This window comes from Cynocephalus volans, chromosome 8 (genome assembly GCF_027409185.1).
Source record: "Cynocephalus volans isolate mCynVol1 chromosome 8, mCynVol1.pri, whole genome shotgun sequence".
Lineage (NCBI taxonomy): Eukaryota > Metazoa > Chordata > Mammalia > Dermoptera > Cynocephalidae > Cynocephalus > Cynocephalus volans.
In genome coordinates, this window is record NC_084467.1 from 107,481,585 (window position 1) to 107,502,977 (window position 21,393).

At 36.2% G+C, this 21,393-nt stretch overlaps 1 protein-coding gene across 1 annotated transcript in view; it reads right to left on the bottom strand.

Annotated features, from left to right (window-relative positions):
* RNF115 (ring finger protein 115) overlaps window positions 1–21,393 on the bottom strand; it is a 109,344-nt gene that overhangs the window by 57,519 nt on the left and 30,432 nt on the right. Inside the window, exons 2-3 of the mRNA XM_063103692.1 lie at window positions 16,289–16,347; window positions 12,325–12,382 (exon numbers count right to left, since the gene is read on the bottom strand). Of these exons, the coding sequence (XP_062959762.1) occupies window positions 12,325–12,382; window positions 16,289–16,347 (117 nt within the window). The remainder of the gene's footprint in view (window positions 1–12,324; window positions 12,383–16,288; window positions 16,348–21,393) is intronic.

Genomic DNA, 21,393 nt, shown 5'->3' on the forward strand with positions numbered 1-21,393 from the left:
GCATCTACTGAGATAATCATGGTTTCTCATTTTTAAATCTGAAAATTACATTAATACGTTTTCTATTAATCCAATCTTGAATTCTCAGGATAAACACACATGGCTTATGATACATTACTGGATCCTGTGTCTAGCGTTTTGGGTGAATTTCTTCATCCACGTTCCTGAGTGAATTGTCCTATAATTTTCTTTAGTGTACTCTCATTGTCCGGTTTTGGTATCAGGTTATACTAACTCCATAAAATGTTTTGGGAAGCATTCCTTCTCTTTCGTATAAACATCCTATGGCACAGAAATAGAATTACTGGATATAAACATTTTAGATTTTGCAAGACAGTACCAAACTACCCTCTAAAACTATACCCCAATTTATATTCCTACCAGAGTATGAGAACTTAACATTCTCCCATACTCTGGCCAGCTTTGTTAAAAATTCTAACATCCAACTTGAAGAGTAAAACATAATATGCACCGTAAAAACATTAATGAGATTTCTCTAAATATTAGTGAGGTAAAACATCTTTTCATTCTATGACTTAGTTCCCTTTGCTTCCTAATTAGTGGCAGTCTCCATCTGTTAGAGATCACTGGTTTCTACTCTGAAAAATGGTCTAGAACACAAGGTTTTTCTTGACTCAAAATTCCAAAGTAAATGCAACATTTAAAAATCCAAAACTGGGCTAGCCTGTTAGCTCAGCTGGTTACAGTACAGTGTTATAACACAAAGACCAAGGGTTTGGATCCTTGTACCAGCCAGCCCCCCACCCCCAAAAATTCCAAAACTATACTTGCCTTCAATAAGTGAAAAAGTATAAGCAGACTCCTCCATATTCTCAATCATCTATCTCACTAAGGTAAACTATATGAAGAAATCTATGACTCTTACTATATAAACAAAGTTCCACAATATTTGCTCACAGAAAAAAACACTCAAAGTAAACCATTACTGATGGAGTTTGGATGTGCTGTCCCCTCCAAAACTCATGTGGAAATCTGATCGCCATTGTGGCAGTGCTGGAAGCTGTTTGGGGCATGGGGGCGGATCCCTAATAAATGGATCAATGCTCTCCCTGGGAGAGGTGGGATTAATGAGTGAGTTCTCTCTCTATTAATTCCCGCGAGAGCTGGTTGTTTAATAGACCCTGGCACCTCCTCTCTCTCACTCTCTTGCTTCCTCTTGCCATGTGATCCGCGTGTACCTACCAGCTGCCTGCTGCCTTCCGCCATGAGTAGAAGCAGCCTGAGGCCCATGCCAGACGCAGCTGTCCCAGAATCGTAAGCCAAATAAACCTCTGTTCTCTATAAATTACCCAGTCTCAGGTATTTCTATTATAGCAACACAAATGGACTAATACAATTACATTCATTAGTTTATGTAAAAATGTAATATTTTAAAATTTTGACTGGGAGAAAAGTCAGGTACCAAGTTCATATCATTAATCTGCTTTGATAATTACATATTTTAGATGACTAAATCGTTATCACACCTAATAATACGCAAAACTTCTGAAAACCCAAGCTTAGAAGCAGCTCAACACCAGCATGAGGCATTTTGCTACTTATTCGGAAACTGAAAATTAACGCAAACTAATAGTAACAGTCAATGTATTTGTGGCTATTTTCATCCCCAAGTAATAGTGTACCCTAACCATAGTACACAAGATAAAAGAGCATTCCTCACAAATTTATATCTTATCAACACTAAGGGTAAGAACAGCTTCAGGTCATTTGTTTCTAAGCAGACTTAGACAAGCATAAGAGAAAAAATATAGCTCATATGACAAAACTGGGTATTTAGGACATGGCTTACATAAGTAAAAACTAAGAGGGAACACTATTATAAAGTTTTGGCAAAACATGCAAAAGAATCACAGAGATCATTTATTTAATGAGTTTTATCTTGAAAAACCAAAAAAGTTACTCTGAATAAGTACAAAGACAATATTTCAGAAAATATTTGGGCTGAACTATTTACAAATTTTAATATAAAAAACAGAATGAACAATATCTTCCTTTTAACAGAATTCGCTCTGAGCTAACCATGATCGCAGCAGTACCTCTAAAAATATTCCAATCTGTACCTCAAAAAGTTAGTTACCATATGACCCAGCAATTTTACTCCTGTTGTATAACCAAGAGAATTGAAATCATATGATCACACAAAAACTTGTACAAAAATATTCATAGCATCCAAAAAGTGTAAACAACCCAAATGTCCATCAACTGATGAATGGGATAAACCAAATGTGGTATAGCCATAATATTATCCAGCCATAAAAAAGGAAGTACTGAGATGAGTACATGCTACAACATAGATGAACCTTGAAAACATTATGGTAAGAGGAAAAGAGTCAGTCACAAAAGGTCACATATTGTATGATTCCTTTTACATCAAATGCCCGATGTAGGCAAATCCATAGAGACAGAAAATTGGTGGTTACCTAGGGCTGGGGAAATTGTGGAGAAAAAAAATGACTACTAATGGTACAGGCTTTGTGAAATGATGAAAAAGTTACAGAATTAGTGGTAATGGTCATACAACTTTGTGAATATACTAAAATTGGTGAACTGTACACCTTAAAAGGGTGAATCACATGGTTTATGAATTACATCTCAAAAAATATTATGGTATATAAAGATGAGTCGATTGAAGGTAATAATTTCAAAATTATTAACCTCAGAAATGCAGTTTTGCATTTTTGTATTTTTGTACACAGGCAATTTGATGAAAACATTAAATCAAGGAACATACCCATGATCCCTGCCCCTCCCCACTCCAAAGCAACCAATGATCTTTCTGGGGTTTGCATTTTCTAGAATTTTGTATTTTCTAGACTTTTATGTAAAAGAAGTCATATTGCATGTATTCATTGTCTGGCTTCTTTTACTCAGCTTAATTATTTTGAGATTCATCCATATTTTACATATATCAATGATTTATACCCTTTCATTGCTGAGTAGTATCCTATAGTATGGATACACTATAATTTGCTTATCCATCCACCTGCTGATGAACATTTGAGTTGTTTCTATTTTTTTTTTTTAAGCTGGCTGGTATAGGGATCAAACCCCAGACCTCAGTGTTATAAACACTGGTCTAACCAACTGAGCTAACCACCATTCTTGTTTCTAGTTTCTATTATAAATAAAGTTACTATAAACATTTGTGTATATATGTATATGTACAAATATGTTTTCTGTTCTCTTGGGTAAATACTTAGGAGTAGAATGGCTGAATCATATAGTAGGTGTATTTTTATCTTTTTAAAAAACAGCTAACCTGTTTTCCAAAGTGGTTGTACCAGTTTTACATTTCAGTTTCAGTTGATCCATAGCCTCACCAGCATAGAGTATACCCAGTCTTTTAAATTTTAGCCATTCTGAGAGATGTGCAGTGGTATTTCATTGTGGTTTTAATTTGCATTTCACTAATGACTGATGTTGTTGGGCATCTCTTTGTATACTTATTTGCCATCTGTACCTCTTCTTTGGTGAAACAGATTGTTCAAATCTTTCTTGAACATTTTTTTAGAAATGAGTAGTTCTCTTATAATTCCATCTTAAGAGTTCTTTATATAGCCTGAATATAAGTAGGTTATCAGATAAGTTTTTAATTTTGATGAAGTCCAATTTACCAATTTGTTATTTTAAAAATAATGCTTTTTTTCCGGGGCCGGCCCGTGGCTCACTCGGGAGAGTGTGGTGCTGAGAACACCAAGGCCCCGGGTTCGGATCCCATATACGGATGGCCGGTTCGCTCACTGGCTGAGCGTGGTGCTCACAACACCAAGTCAAGGGTTAAGATCCCCTTACCGGTCATCTTTTAAAAAAAAAAAAAAAAAATAATAATAATAATAATAATAATGCTTTTTTGTATAATATCTAAGAAATCTTTCCCTAACCCAAGGTCACAAAGGTTTTCTCCTATGTTTTCTTTTACAAGTTTTATAGTTTTAGGTTTTACATTTAGGTCTATGAACCATCTTTAGTTAAATATCTGTATATCATTTAAAGTATGTATTCAAGTTCATATTTTTGTACACAGATATCTAATTGTTCCAGCAGCATTTATTAAAAAGACTATACTTTTTCTATTGGATTGACTTTGTACCTTTATCATGTAAATCAGTTGTCCATAATGTGTGGGGGTATGTTTCTGAACTCTCTAATCTGTTCTTTTAATCTATTTATCTATCTTTTATTTATTTTTTATTTTTTAATTTTGATTGAATCAAAATTGATTATACATATTTTGGGGGTTCAGCATTGAGATATGCTGATCAAATCAATATTACTAGCATATATACTGTTACAAATCATAATTATTCTTTATGCCCCTTGTCCAATCTCTACCCATCCCCCTCCCCCCCCCTTCTAATTACCCTAGATTTCTTCTCTCCTTCTGAAAGAATAATGGTTACTCTGTTGATTTGTTGCCTAGATGATCTGTCCAATGCTGAAAGGTGTGGTCAGGTCCCCCAATATTATCACATAACAGATGCTGCTTCTGTCTCTCTGAAATGCGCTTTGTGGAGAGAGACATCCTATTCTTTTCTTTATCTCTGCTGGTGACTCTTCTTGTGTCAATGCACTCCACCGGCTGGCAGACCATGTGCGTGGTGGTTGAGGCATCTAGCCACTTTCACGGCAGCCATAGTTATGGTGGTGGCTGTGGTGTGCCACGCACATAGAGGTGATGTTTTTGGCATGTTCCTTGGCACTGCTGGTGTGCCTGGTTGTGGGGAGTGTCTGGACTCCACTCCATGCCTCGGGTCTGCACACTGGTGCAGTGTGCCTGGTTCTGGGAGGGATGTCTGGACACCAGCTCCATACCTTGGGTCCCCGGGCGGGCCCCAAGGTGCTGGCACGGTGTGCCAGATTGTGGGAGGGGTGTCTGGTCCCCTTCTTCATGTTTACCTATCTTGCTGGCAATATCACAATCTTAAATACTACAGCTTTATAAGAAGTCTAGAAATCAGGTAATGTTAAGTGTCCCAACTTCGTTCTTTTTCAAAACTGTCTTAGCTATTCTACATACTTTGCATTTCCATACACATTTTAGAATCTATTTGTCAATTGCTACAAAAAGCCAGCTGGGATCCAGACCAGAATTGTACTGACTCTATAAATGACATCTTAATAATATTGAGTCTTCTGATTCATGACCAGGATATATTTCTCCATTTATTTAGGTGTTCTTTCATTTCTCTAAGCCTGTTTTATAGTTTTCCTACATTCTGGTCTTGCACATTTTTTCTGAAGCTTAAAGTATTTCATACTTTTGATGTTTTATAAATGGTATTCTTTAAAAATTCAATTTCCAACTATTCTTTGCTAAGTATGTAGAATAAAACTGATTTTTATAGCTTTGTTAAACTCACTAGTTCTAACAGCTTTTTTGTAGATTCCATCATATTTTCTGCATAAAAGAAAATGCCAGTTGCAAATAAAGGCAGTTTTACTGCTGCCTTTTCAAATGGATGCCACCAAATCTGTCAGTATATATGTATGTATACTTGTATCTAGCTAGCTAGCTTTACTGCACTGGCTGGAACCTCCAGTGCAATGTTGAATAAAAGTGGTGAGGGTGTGCATCCTAGTCTTGTTCCTGACCTTAGACAAAAACGGTCTTTCACCATTAAGTATGATATTAGCTGCCAGTTTTTAGTAGATGCCCTTTGTCAGTTTAAAGCAGTTCCCATCTATTTCCAGTTTGCTGAGAGTTTTTATCAAGAATGAATGTTGAATCTTGTCAAATGCTTTTTTGCATCTATTGAGATGAACACATGGTTTTTATTTTTTGTCATATTAACATGGTGAACTACAATGGCTCGTTTTCAAATGCTGAACCAACCCTGCATTTCTGGGATAAACCCCACTTCATCATAATGTATGGCCGTGTTTATATATTGTTGGGTTCTATTTGCTAAAATTTTGTTTAGAATTTTTGCATCTATGACCATGAGGAGATTACTGTTTGTAGTTTTCTTTTCTTGTCATGTCTCCAACAGGTTCTGAGGACCTAAGTTACTTTTATTTTTCAGAATTTTATTTTTGAAAAGTATTTGAACACAATTGTTTAACAAGTTCACCAACATAATAAAAAGTGTTTTGGTCAATAAATTGATTTCTAAAATAATACATCATGTTTACTATTTTCAATGCACTTTTTCACATTCAAAGCATCTCAGTTTGGGAGATAAACGGTATTATTATTATAAAGTTACTTAAGGATCTAAGATGTGACCGGCGTCATCTTAGACGTGACTAACGCCATCTTGGCGGTGGCCGGCACCATACTGAGTACAAAATGGCCACCAGTCTTTACCCTACAAGAAACCTCACGGTTTCTGAGACAAAGAAACTCTTTTACTTTGCATAGACGTCACCTCCCATCTTGGTTACGTCAGCCTTACCCTCCACACCAGCACCAATTGTGGGCCTTATCCTCCACACCAGCAGCCCCTCCCCCCTCCGCCTGCGTTTTCAAGCCCACCAACCCATGTAAGCCCTTTAGCCACTGCCGCACGACATTTTGAGCGCAGCCCAGGAGATTTTCTTCCTTTAATAAAGCTTGATCAGTACCAGCGTTTTGGCTCACCTTCTTTCATGTTATACCTTTTAAATTGCCATTGGCAGAAAGGTTAAATATATTAGAATGGTTGCTCCAAACTCTTTACCTTATTTTGAAATGCATGTAGATCCATGGTTTTAGATACTAGACTATATCTTCATCCAGAGAAAGGCAGTAGCTTTTATTGGCAAACAAGTGAAGAAGCATGGAGATCCCATTTGTCATAGAAATAAAGTTTATACTTAGAGATGAATGGCAGGTTGAATAGAATTACTGCAAATCTAAAAGCTAAGAGCACAGTTTAAAAGATCTGTGCTTTGAAAGGTCTGTCTCTAGGAAATAGATTATTCAATTGGTTTAGGAAAAAATTATTTTTTTTTAAAGAGAAGCATTTAAGTCAGAACAGGAACAGCAGGATATTGAAAGAAAAATAAAAGTAGAGCTCACCCTCAGATTAGCTCCGGGATGCCTGGAACTTTTAAGGCTCAAAAAGTAAATGGAAATTAAGATGTCTGTAATACACTGAATGGGAAAGAAAGGGACCTCAAAAAACATCTCAAGACTATGGCTACTACCATAGCAAATTTCTAAATTGCGCAAGAAAATAGAGTATTCAGATGCCACTCACAAAGAAAAAATGTGATGTACAAACACAACACCCCACCCCACCCCATAATGTAAACTCTGTGCCATAAATAATCACTTGAAAAGCACCTTTTCCCAAATGAGTTTAAATTTATAGGCCACGGACTCTGGGCAACTGGCACTCACTGACCAGGAAACTGATAAGGCTAACATGAAGAATATTTTGTTTTAACATTCTTCCTTTGGTTACCGTTGAGTTTATGTTACAGTCTTTAATTGATAACAGTATTATGGGTATGAACTTGGTATGTACTGAATTACAGAAACATCGTTATTCTTTGAACTAATGAAGAGCTCAGTAATTTTACTAACATTTCCAAACTGACTGGATGTGAAGCAGGTACTGTGATATGTACCCATTTAACCTCCACACTCTAAAAAGTGAGACACACGAAAGATCTGGTCGAATTAATTCAACTTTAAAGAGCCAATCCAGGATACAACTGCTCAAAGGACCCCAACTCTACCCAGCATCTGAGTGCAAGCCCTCTCTGGCTGAGACTAAGAACAGCAAACTGGTAAAGGGTAATTTACCTGGGGGAAAGATGGTTGAAACTTTAACTTTTCATTAGGCTGAATCATTTAAAATTGCCCTTTTTGTAGATCAAAAACAGTAGAATAGCAACGACTTTAGTTACTTCAATTTGGTTTATATTGTTCTTGATCATTTCAGAGCCTTCTGTAGGCAGAAGTTCAGATGCCTACCACAGGTCCCAGGAGCACACACAAAGAGCATGAACTGCTGTTGGAGAGAGTCCTCATGAAGGTGGAAGCAAAAAAACCCTCACAGATTACTAATCTCCTCCCACAAGTGCCACAGTTGTTATTCCCAGACCCCTGCTGACTATAGGTTTATATTATTATACCCAAAGGTTAAGAGAAAAGAATCAGATCTCTCATTTCTATTCCCGACCTCTTCATTCATTCTTCATTACTCTTCCCTATCAGAGAGTGATGTATCTGGTGGCAAGAGCCTAATCTCTACTGATTCACATTTCTCCAATGGATGGAATACATGTATTAGGAACTGCACAAAGGCAAAAAAGTGGTTCTGAGTATGTGTGCCTGCTCTGTAGCCTCTATTTCTCAGGCAGGTCATCTGTATAAACTTAGGATATTCATCTGGCTACAGTTCAAATGTATTCTCTAATTCGGCTGAATAAAAACTAAATTTTTTTTTTTGACCAGTAAGGGGATCACAACCCTCAGCACATGTCATACGCACCATGCTCAGCCAGTGAGTGCACCGGCCATCCCTATTATAGGATCTGAACCCGCAGCCTCGGTGCTTCCACCGCACTCTCCCGAGTGAGCCATGGGGCCGGCCCTTAAAAACTAAATTTTTATTCCCATCTGTCTGTCTTTTATGTTTTATCTCTCAATATGGTCTAGACTTAGAGGTGGAGGGAAGAAGTGTGATCAATACTCAACCATCATATATAACTAGACATGTCTAACACAGGATCATAGCTTAATATAGTGTAGACATGAAAGAATATGAAGTCATAAAATATATAATTCTTATAACTACAGAGAGATGACAAAAAGATTTATGACAATACTAAGTAAATTTTAAAAAGCAGAAACATAATATGGTATATTCTATTATTGCAAATGAAAACAGTTATGAGGCATGCATATAAGAAAAAAATAAATCTATAAAGCTATAATAAAGGAATGAGGATATGGGTGATTTTTATTTTTAAAAAATTTTAATGTTCTAATATCTTTCAGTATCTATGCCTCAGAAAATCTAAAATGAAATGTACAGAGAAAAGGAGCTCTTACGACAGTGAAACTCAAGATATTTTTCAATAGCTTTTTAGTTGTCATTATAATGTTGCTTTGCTTATGTAACAAAACAAATTTTATTTAAACAAATATAAATCAGACTGCTCAGAGTAGTCTGCACTCTTATGCACACCCATGAGGTTTTTTTTTTTTTCCAGGAAGCCATCTAATTTATTTTCTGCTAATCTGAGACAGCAGCCACAGCCACTCTTGCAACTGAAGTGATCCATTCAGGTAAGCTGAGACTCTAAGATCAGATGTTTCACTGGCACCAGGGTCATGGTCAGAAGGTTTCAAGTAATCAATTAAACCCTCAGGTAGCTATGGGCTCACTTCCCCAGGTTATCATCAGGAACCTCAGTATAGCAATGTTCTTACTCTCTACAAACTGCTAATAACATTTTTAGATTCACTCTCCACTGACCCTCACACATTACTTAAACATTGCTCCCACTTAACTGGCAACCCTCCCCCCACCTTTTCTTCATCCCATCCACTTAATCTCCCCACCCAGACCCACTTAAAAAAAAAAAAATCAATACTGATTTTGTCAGAAATTTTTTCTTGAACTAAGCCTCTTCTAATATGCCTAGTATTTTAAGAATTCAGCTATTAATAAATGCAAATTAGAGAAAATAACCTCTTCGTGGTTATTTTACATGCTTGTAAGCAGCTCTGGCTAAAGAAAAATACAGCAAAACTGAGAATAAGCCTTTGTTGAAATTACAAACTAAAATATGGGAAAAAAAAAACTTTAATTTTTATATGTAATTTTATTTCTAAGTTTTTTCTCCAGGGACATGGAGAAATTTAAAGCCAATGAACACTATTTTGAGATAGTTTTTTTCACATCTTTTCTTATCTGAATTTCATCTACTCTTCAAGGCTCCAGTTTAAGTTTTACCTTCTCTATGAAGTCTTAATAATGGCTGAAATTTATTAAGCACTCACTACTATATGGCAGGCATACTAGGGTCTACACACCTAGCATATATCAACTGTTTTAATCCTCACAACATTCCTATGAGGTTAAGTATTATTACTTTCCCCAATTACAGACAAGGAAACAGAGGCACAAAGAGATTCTAAGTAATTTTGTCCAGGAAACACAGCCAGTAATTGGCATATCCAGATCCAATCTGGTTCCAGAAGCTGTGCTCTTAATCCCCTATGTTATATGATCTCTCTTCCTAAAGACTGTGGCCCACCTGCTCTCTTCCTTTTACTGTAGTTGTTACATACACCCCACAATAAGTTAATTATACTCTCTGTATGCTTTCTTGTCTTCTTATTTGTTTTATATGCATTTGCCCTTGCTCCCCAACTAAATTATAAGTTCCTTGCAGGCAAGGCAACCATGACACTGCTTCTTGCCCCTACTTCTAGCAGAGTGCTATGTATGAAAACACTCAATAAATACATCTTAGCTATTTTTTTTTTAAATCCCTGGCAACTTCTATAATACTATAAAGACAGACTTTTTTCTAACTTAAAAGTGCGAAATATCATTAAAAAAGGAGAAAACTTAAATATCCAGGCATGATGACAAAGGAATTTTACAAAGGGAAAACTGGGCATAATCAAACCCTTGCTACAAATCCTGTCACTGCTAAAGAACATGAAGTCACAGGCTATGACTCAGCAAAATTACTTTAACACCTGAAGGGATAGTTCATGCCACTGGTGTCAGATTTAGCATTACTAAAGTTAGGAAACTGACTACATACATTTATTTTTCTTCTTACTCTGTGAATCTCCTTCTGGTGATTCATACCTATAAAACTGACAGATTAATCTATTTCCATTTCTCAGCAGATTACTAAGACTTAAGGAAAATCAAATGACGTTTCTTCTGCATATGCATTATCAGTAAATGACAATCTATGTTATCAGGAATAGCACATACAAGAGGAAAAAAATACTGAAATCAGAAAGGTTTCCAGGCCTGGCAAGCAGAATAAATTTTAAATAATGTTTTTCAGACCATCAAAATGAAAAAATAAAAATGAGGATTCAAAGACATGATCTGTCTGGAATCACACTCTAATCAACCCATCTAGCAAGGCAGTTCAGAATTAACCAAAAAACTTAATACTAGATATTAGGAAGTACCATAGACCATAAGCAAAAGAAAACATCTTTAATAAAACAGTACTGTTACCTAAACATCCATCAAGTTTCCTGACTATAAACCTAACAACATCGAAATGTGGGGGCTACAGGTCTTAAGATAATTTTCAGACAACAGAGAAGAGAAGCTTAAGGATTTATGGGCTTCTTATTGAATATCACTTCTCAAATACACTGCTAATATAGTTTCAATTTACACAAAATAAATCGCAAAATATTATGCTAGCTCTCGAACTTCAGCTATCTCTGGAAAAGGCTAACGTGATCTTGAAACACAAAGAAATTCTGATGAGATTTAACATTTTTTTTCTTTTAGCATCTGTCAGCTTTCTAAAACTGAGCAAGCAGTATGGCAACAGTGGGTACAAATACAGAGCAAAAGCGAATCAGTGTTTTCTGTAGGCTGAGCTGGTTTATCCCTTCTAGGCTACAGTCTCTAAATGATTAAAAACAAGGAGTGTTAATGCCTCTGAATTGCACACTTAAAAATGGTTAAAATGGTCAAAAAACCAAAGAGAAGATTTTAGGTCAATGGATAAAAGTGAAAAAATTACTCTGAATTTAATATAAAATGGTATTCAAGGATGTAAACGAACACTTTATTTTCAAGTCAGTTAACATTTTTGTTTTACCCCCCAAAAATATGGATGCCACATTATATAAAGTAGAAATTAATCACAGGTCCCATCTTGAAATCTGAAAGGTAAGTAAATATCCTATCCTTAATCATACTAAACTATCATGTTGATTAGAGGTAAACTCTAGAAAGCACTACTGTCGAAGGTTGAAGACAGCTTCATTGTGACTTCAATAACTACTTATCATGGCCTGCTCTTTATTTGGCTGTCATGCCACTAAAGCAGAGTCTGCAACACAGTACAAGCTTTATATTTTCACACAATATACACAATAAAGAAGCAGAAAACATAACTGAAAACACTACCGGGTTTAAAACAGTACAGCTTAAGGCAATCACTTTCTCCTAATCAAGGATTTCTCAAAGGTAACATGCCAAAGCCCCAGCTACTGAAAGCACAGATCTTTCCAAGGGCTACTCTTGCCCACATTTTTCTTCTTTTAAGTTAAACTCTGATGTTTTGCCACACTGGGAAGTAAATATCTGTCATGATTTTAAAATACCCATCCATTTTCTACAGAATCCCTACAGCCAAAGGAAAACTTACCTCTGCAAAATGTGTTGATGTGCTATTGTCTATCCGGCTGCCACCACCACCTAAAAAACTAGAGAGAAAAAAGGAATGAGTGGTGATTCTATTCAGAGGAACAAACTCCCCTCCCAGAAGCTAAATATAGAATGGCATAATGAGAACAAAGCCCAACAAGGAAAAATAACTCACCCAACATGACACCTACAAAGGAAATTATGAAGAACTGGCACATGGAAAAATATCATAACAAACCACAAAATCAAGTGGTTTTCAAGTGAATCAAGGCTAAGTCAAGGGAAAATTGGGGAGAGGGGCCAACACAGAGAAGGAGGAATAACCCACAGCCAGCAATGCAATTAAAATTTGATCTGGCAAAAGAAGAAAAACAAACAATTATCCTCAAAGAGGCTAAGAAAACAAAATAATGTTTCACTGAAAAAACATCCATTCAACCACGAGATAAACACAACATCTGAGGCTACAATAGCTAACATTTCTTGAGAGTAATTAAATATAGTAACGTAACTGGTCTGGTACTGTATTTAGCACATTATAAAAGGGCTCAATAAGTATTTCCTCTTCGGATAGTTATCCTATTCTTTGATTATCCTACCCACCCTTCAGGGCCCATGTCAAAGGCTACCTACTTCCTCCACTAAGTTTTTCTGAACTCACCAACCAAAGGACATTCCTCAATACCCCCGCTGCAGTGACTTTGATTCTAAATTCTATCTTATAAATATCTAGGATTTGCCTCATCCATGTCAACCCCTTTCTCTCCTTTCATAAATATAAATTCAAAGGCCAAACACTGTATTTCATTATACCTCAAATATATGTGGAGTATTTATGATGTGTCCGAATTACACAGAGCGCTCGTCACCTTTGAAAACCCTGCAATGTCATTTCCTACACTGATAACTCAAAAATAAAAGTTGTTGGGGCTGTCCAGTTAGCTCTCAGTTGGTTAGAGCATGGTGTCGGTAACACCAGGATCCAGGGTTTGATCCCTGTACAGACCAGCTGCCAAAAAAAAAAAAAAAAGTTGTTGAATATCACATGTAATAATAATGTAAATGATAAAATAACTACCTATTCCCAAAGATGCTGAACAGTGGGTAGAAATATCAAATCCCATTGTCCCCATGAAATTTGCAAAGGGAGGAAACTAACTGGCTAACACTTTGGGAAAAATGGGATAGAAAGAATCACAAGAACTGCTAGATACCATTTTTACTTCAAGAGACACACATTAAGTGCACAAACAATACATACAAACACTCACCCCAATGAAATAAAGTCCACAAACTACTACAAATAGCTTTCATTTTCAGGATTAAAACAACAATCCAGGCATTGTGCAGAGCTTATTAAGGAAACCAACACACCTTGGTTAGTCTGAAACCAAAAGTGAAAAAGCAAAGCTAAAACCATTCTTTATGCAATCATTCTCAAGCCTTATTCTCTGATTAGAAACCACTTAACACCTCTATTTGTTTCAGAAGTTAAAAACACTTTTGTAAAAATCACTTCAAATGCATAGCAAGCCCAAAAGTACCTGTACATCTATGCCAAATAAATAACTGAACTACTGCATACCATGAAAACAAAGTTGAGTGGCTGTGTATACATTTATTGTCCAGGACTTTTCTTTCCTGCCTTTACTACATGTTTTAGGAATTAAAATACCCTTGGTAACTGAAACCATCAACTCTACCTTTTGGGGTTCTGATTCACCTGAAACTCCTTCGGCATTCCCTTTCCTTAAAATCCCTTTGTATTTTAAGTGATAGAGCTAATCATAGAGAAGGGATAATAAAAACAACCACATTGTTCTGAGAAATTTTACAAAGCTGAAGAAAACTTACTAGGTGCCCCTCTAGATATATGTTTAGTAGCAGATGGGGCCCATTATCCAACATTTACATGCACGGACTTCCTCTTATTAATTTTTACCATCTATTACTTACCACTATAATTGCTAAGCATTCAAATCAGCAAATGTTTATAAATTTTATAAAAGGGAATACCATGCTGTCTCTAAGACAGTGATTCTAAGAAAAAGATTTCTTCACTCATTTAAAACACTCATCTCTTTCAAAACACAACGATCTCTGCATTTGAGTAGTTGCTACCAGTCATACCTACACAGGACCTTTGACCTACAAAGGCATAAACAAAAGAATTGTTAAGTAAAGTGAGAACAGAATCCATAGAATTCACAGTTCCCTGCTAGACAAAGATTCATCCTCCAGCTAATCACTATCCTCATTTACAAGTACTTTGGATAAAAGTACTATCTGCCTAAAGAAACCAGGATTACTATTTAAAAATTTTAGAAAAAAATAAACCCGTTAATTGCTTCCCCACAATTGATATACCCTGTTATTTAACACAAGCAGAGCATAAATGCCTGAAATAAGCATTTGATGCAAATATAATAGCACAAATAAGAAGCTATCCCAAGTTAGCATGCCATCCATACAAAATTGCTAATTTTGCCGTCATGCTAACCTTACAGGTTTAGTGTTGGTATTGTATTATTTAAAACCAAGACTATTGCATCAACATTTAAGTATTTATACCAAAATAGACCCATGCCACATATTGCCCCAGAAGCCCAGCTCATTTACACATAATTACCAATCATTAGTAAAATAAAACTAACAGTACATACTGTAAAATGTGTAGTTTTTCTGGTTGTGGAAAGGAACTTCAACTTTAAATTCTGCCAACAGTAACAGGAATTACTTGCAGAAGCAGTAAAGTAATTACTTGCCATTAAAATCCCCAGTCACTCCAGTTGGTACTTCTTCAATTGTCCAACCAATATTTGACCAGAGAACCCCAAAAGAACAAATGTGCCATTATATTTAGCAAAAAAAAAAGGTCATCCTATCAAGTCTATTCTACAATTTATTAAGATTTTATAGCTTTATTCATATTAACCAAGAAGAAATATATGTGTCACTTTCAGAAATATTTCCCCTTTTTATCAGTTTTATACCTTCACTAAGGCTAATAAGAACAAATTTCAAGCATTACAAACCCAATATTATTATTACAGTGGCAAAGGGGCTCACTGGTTAGCTCAGCTTGTTACAGTGCAGCCTTCTAACACCAAGGTCATAAGTTCGGATCCCTGTACCAGCCAGCCACCAAAAAACAAAACAAAACAAAAATATTATAGTGGCAAGATGGCATAAGTTTGACAACAATAATCTTAATATGAACAAGACTTCCTCAAAAGGCTTCCTCAAAGCAGAGTAACAATTGTTTCCCTGGCTAGACTAGCCTGTTTACCTTATTAGATATATATCTTTGTCAGAAGTTGCTCCCTAGCCTGCCAAGGAGGTATAACAGCAATTTACCTTCAGGCAACAAAGTGGCCAATAAAAACCAACCAATAATCTAATAGAGTCACAAAGTCTCAGGAAATAAATGAAAATTTACCAGATTTACACTGATATGGGTACAGAGGTTTCCAAGGAATGCCACACACAATTAGGAGCAGTGGTTCTCATCACACTCACTATCACATCACTTTCCAAATTTTCCCATTTTTCTTTCCCTTCCCTCCCCTATTCTTTTGAAAGTAGACAAACAAAAACCACTTCTTTTAAGCCTTCTAAAACTCACAAAAATTGAAAAATCTTTCTTTCTCTCTCTCTTTCTCGGCAGAGAGTATAAGTTATAAAACAAATTCCTTTCAATTTATTCAGCCGGTGATAAGAGAAAATAGGTTTTTTTTGGTTTTTTTTTTTTTCTTTTTTAAAGAGATGACTGGTAAGGGGATCTTAACCCTTGACTTGGTGTTGTCAGCACCTCGCTCTCCCAAGTGAGCTAACCGGCCATCCCTATACAGGGATCCGAACCTGTGGCCTTGGTGTTATCCGCACCACACTCTCCCAAGTGAGCCACGGCCGGCCCCGAGAGAAAATAGTTTGATGTCTGATTTATTCATGAGCTTATACAATACCTGGAATCATCTGTCACTTCTTCAATGAAGCCGGATTCACATCTAGGACAAATATATTCCTATAAAAGAAAAGAAGAAATAAATAAAATTTTTCACAAGACAGCTAACTATGTAGTTTCAGAATAACATGCAGTACACAAGCTGATGCTCTGAAATATTGTAGGTATTTGCTGACTCCCAGGATATTTTTTTCTATTATACTCTAGGGAATATAGAATTCCATAAGATCTTTGCAGAATGGCTCCATAACTACCTAAGTGGTTCTCACTGAGAGCTAAACGGGGGTGGGGGGGAATCAAAGATTTTTTTTTTTTAATTTGGGTTGATTTATTTTTTTTAACTGGAATGAATTCATCTTCTAAATAAATCTCTTCAAATCTAATGAAAAAGTTCCACTACATATAACAGAGCAGTAAAATATAATATTAATCGATATAAAACTGCTATTTTTTTTACTATGTACATACAAGAGACATAAACTGAATCATAGCATAAATTAATTTGTAGACTAGGAAATTAGGTTGAGGCTTTACAATATTTCAAATCTATTTTCTGATTACCAAGGGTTCCAAATAAAACTTAATATTCTCAGGTATTCTAAAGTAATGATCATTCAAATAACCCAAACGATTCCATTAAATCAGTTTCTATTTCCTTCAGTAATAAATCTTTCTTTTAAATAATATCAAGCTTTGGAACAAGAAAGAATACACTTTAGAGATTGCTTATTACAGTTTTAAAAAATATATTTTAACTACTTATTAAAATAGATGTGGGAAAGACATTTGCAACTATTTTTATGTACCCTATATTTTCTGAACCCTAAACTTTTTTTTATCCAAAGGTGATGTAAGCAGTATGTGGCTGTTCAAACAAAAATAGAATGGTAATTCAAACATTCAAATGCTTTCTTAAAAGTGATATACATAAAAAAAAGACCAATCCCTCACATCAAGAAGATTAGTTTAATGAGGAGAAAATCAAACCAAGAAACAGTAGAATTTAATAAAATAATACCAAGGTCAAGGGTCTGGATCTGCAAAAAAACCTGGAAACTGCAAAAAAAAAAAGGCCAATCATAAAAAAAAAGATAAAAAAAAAAACATGCTCAGCCCTCCTCGCAGGCATGTGATACCCTGTACCTCAGGACTCAGGACTCTTCAGAACATCCCCACCAAAAAGGCCCTTATCAGATATACCCCCACCCCCAGACCTTGGACTTCTCAGCCTCCAAAACTGATCCTATCAAGGATACCACATTACACTTAGTGTTCTATTTGATTTTGCCTCTGATTAAGATTTTAGTTGAATGAACATCTAAAACAACAAAAAAGAGAAATGTTTGATACACACTGATTAGCTGTTCCTTTGGTGTCTTCTACTTGTATGGCCTAGAGATGGACATTACAGAAGATGATTAACTACAGCACAGCTGAACAAGCAAGGTCTTTGGAGTCAGGCAGAATTGGTCTAACTTTTACTCCCTGAAGGATCCTGGACAAGTCTCTGAGCCTCCCTGAATTTCAGGATTCTCATCTCTAAAATGGGAGAATAACTAATCTGCAAGTTCTGTGGATAAAGTGAGTTTGGCACAGGGTACAATTCTGGTGTCATTTCAGTTTTGGTGGCTGTTTTCCAGGTCCATACGGTGCAACTGTCCCTCAAGTTAAGGACGGCCTAGGCCTTGTCATGGCTGTACTATTGGTGCTACCCTCCGGGCACTTTTGTTTCATGCCCAGCTGAGTCTCCTAACATGTACACACTTGAATATGCTTGGAGTATTATTTAATAGCAGCCTGTTTTCCTGCTCTAAGGGAAGACCGTCTGAGATCCAGTGTTTTGATCATACTGCTGAGATGGGATTTAAAACACACACCCTAATTCAGTTGTTACAAGCTCGAAAAAAATTACACAATTAATACATGTTCATCATAGAAAAATTAGAGTGTATGGATAAACAAATGGAAGAAAATAGAAATCAGCTGTAATCAGACCACCCAGAAAAAATAAATAGAAGCCATAATCAATGAACACTGGAAATAAAAACAAATAACAAAGTTTGCCTATGGGAATCAGAGAAGGCCTTGTCTGAAATGAAGATGTAAAACATTAGCCTCCTTTGTTCAATGAAAAAGAAAATTGTGGCTTTAGGACCATGATGATAGAATAAAGCATTCATGGAGGTTGGAGGGGAGTGGTATGAGCATGGATATGGCAGGATAGGCAGACAGGGACCAGACTGCGCAAAACTTCAGATTACTGTGAACTTCACCCTAAGGATCAGAAACTCTCAACCTTTAAGACACACCCATAATGGGCATACTGTGAATTGTTCCAGAAAGAAAGTAATCTGGAGACCATATAAATCCCTGAGTCCCTCCCTATACTCTTCCACCCCCCCATCCTCTCAGGTAGCTGTAACTCCATTCCTTTCTCTCCCACTAAGAAAGTTTATTTGAAAGCAAGTGAGATTAACTTTAGAAGGCTAACCTTAAATCTATTCTAATGTCTAAAATTAAAACAAAATCAATCAGAAAATGTAATTCATCAAAATTCCTCCTTTTTTCTCTCTCCCTCTCTCTCATTCTCTTTGCTTTAAATATCCCTATCTGCCAACAACTCCAAATGTATATCTCCACCCCAGTCCACTCTTCTGAATTCCAGGTTTGTTTATCAGTATATGTACTCACTCTTACACACTGTCTCTCTTACATATACAAACATCCACCCTCAGGAGGTGGCATACCAGTCTGCTCGCACTGGAAACCTAGGAGTCATACCTGACACCCCTCTCTTTCACATTCCACTTCCAAGTCCTGGCACTCCTAATTCAAACACATTTCTCAAATCTACCAACTCCTTGCTCCACTGCCACCGCCATAACCCAAGCCAGCAGTGGTTCCAAGCACTGAATACCTTCCCTCTCAAGTCACATCCTGCTTCTCTTTTAGCCCTTTCCTATCTGTTCTGCATACTGAAGTCAGAACGATCTTTTTAAATACATAAAGCAGACCATGTCATTACCCAGCTTAAAACTCTTCAATTATTTCCCAAAACACTTAGAATAAAATCAAACTCCTTAACATGACTCACAAGGCTCTGATCCAGCTGGTCTCTGCTCAACTTCACAACCTCATTTTAGGCTACCCTCTCACTCTCTCAATGCATTCCAACTACATTAGCCTTCTTTTAATTCTTCTAACTCAAGCTCATCGCTGTCTCAAAGGGTCCTATAACTTGAACATTATTCTCCTAACATTCTGCAAGGCAAGGGGTTTCTAATACTTTAGGTTGCCATTTTAGTATCACTTTAGAAAGGCCTTCTTTTATCATCCAATCTAAAGTGATTTCCTTGTATTATTTTCTTCTATGGCACCCTGTTCATTCTTTTATAGCACTTATAAATTGTAATCATATATTTGTTTCATGCTTTGTTAATGTCTGTTGCTCCACTCAGTAAACTTTAAGTTTCATAATGGCAGAGTCCACATCAGTTTTGTTTATGACTATATGCCTAAGACGGACAGGTCTTCAATAAAAATTCACTGAATAAATGAACATGAAATTACTTGCCACACACCTTACAACTAGAAGGAGTCAAGGAACCTGAATCTAATAAGGTCAGAAAACGGACAAAGTGGAAGTTAAGGAATAAAAGATAGGGAAACTTAAGAAGTTGTGGCCTGATCATAGGATAGTAGAGCCTGAGATTTCAGAAGTAGAACTATTCTGCATGGTCAGAAGGTCCAAGATACATCTATGGGAGTAGATGGCTGAGGTGGAGTAAGGATGAAGCTCTTTAGAGTTAAAAGACCTACATTGATACTGAACTTTCAAAATGATGTTTGGAATTTTGGTGAAGAGAGGATCACTTCAAAAGGCAAAGTACCTACCGGCCAGCTGCCCCAAAAAAGAAAAAGAAAAACATAAAAGAAAAGGGTAGATTTCACAACTGGGAAGATAAAAAGTTCTCTGAAGCAAGAATCAAACTGATTTAGAGTAGAAAAGTGTACAAGCCTTCTCTTCATGATCCCAGGCATGGTTCTAGAAACAAGGCTGTCAGCCAGCACAGTTCCTCCACAGGAATAGGACACTTCAGAGGTATAAACCAAACTGTAGAAGTACTATACGGTTCTTCCTATCACTTTGAAGTGACAAATACTCCTTCTATTTACAAGCAGTAATCAAACCTTTCCAAATAATTCTATTTTGATTATAGGGAAGAGATGCCAAAACTCTTTCCAAATGCTCTGGTAATCATTCTTAATAAAAGTAGTTAATTATAAAACAAACAAACCTCACAGCCGTGGACTATCCCTCCTGCAATCAACATTACAGGAAATACAGAGAACTTTTTAGAATTCACAAGCTCTTGTCAAAGACAAAAGTCTTGTTGTTTATAAAAATACATTTAAAGAAACGAATCTTTAAAGAAAACGTTTTATTTGGGAAAACAGAATTGCAAGTCAGGGTGCACAAATAGACTGGGATGGTCTCTGGAACATTCAAAGAACAAAGAAAGGGTTGGGAGTTTTAACAGAGAGAAATGCTAGGTACTGTTTTGAAATAAAGCTCATTGGCACAAGCGAAGTTTTGGTGAGTTGGCAAGCTCTGATTGGTGACACTGGTAAGTAAAACCAGTCTTAGAGTCATGGCAGATCATTTTAGCAGTTACTACGTAAGACTAGTCTTCGGGTTTCAGCAGGGCACTTCAGCAGTTGGGCTTTCAGAAAATTCTTGGAGCAGGTAATATGTGCCCTGAGTGCTTTTTCTCCCTGTCCCATTGACTCTGATTTAGTTTGTGTATGACAAGAATGACTCAATTTGAATGACCAACTTTCATACTCTCCTTACTCTATCAAAGTAAAAAGTGCACACCTGTCTCTTACGTACTTTTAATAGTCTGATTTCAGAACAACGTCTGGTCTCAGAAAACTATCTCATTTACATTCCTTTAATCTGCCTCTTACAAGTCTGAAAAACTCCAAAATAATATTCTAAAGATATTATATTTTATTAAAAAAGTAAAACAACAAAAAATATTAATTTCCTGTTTCTAGATGTTCTTTTTTTTTTTTTTTAATTTTATTTTGTCGATATACATT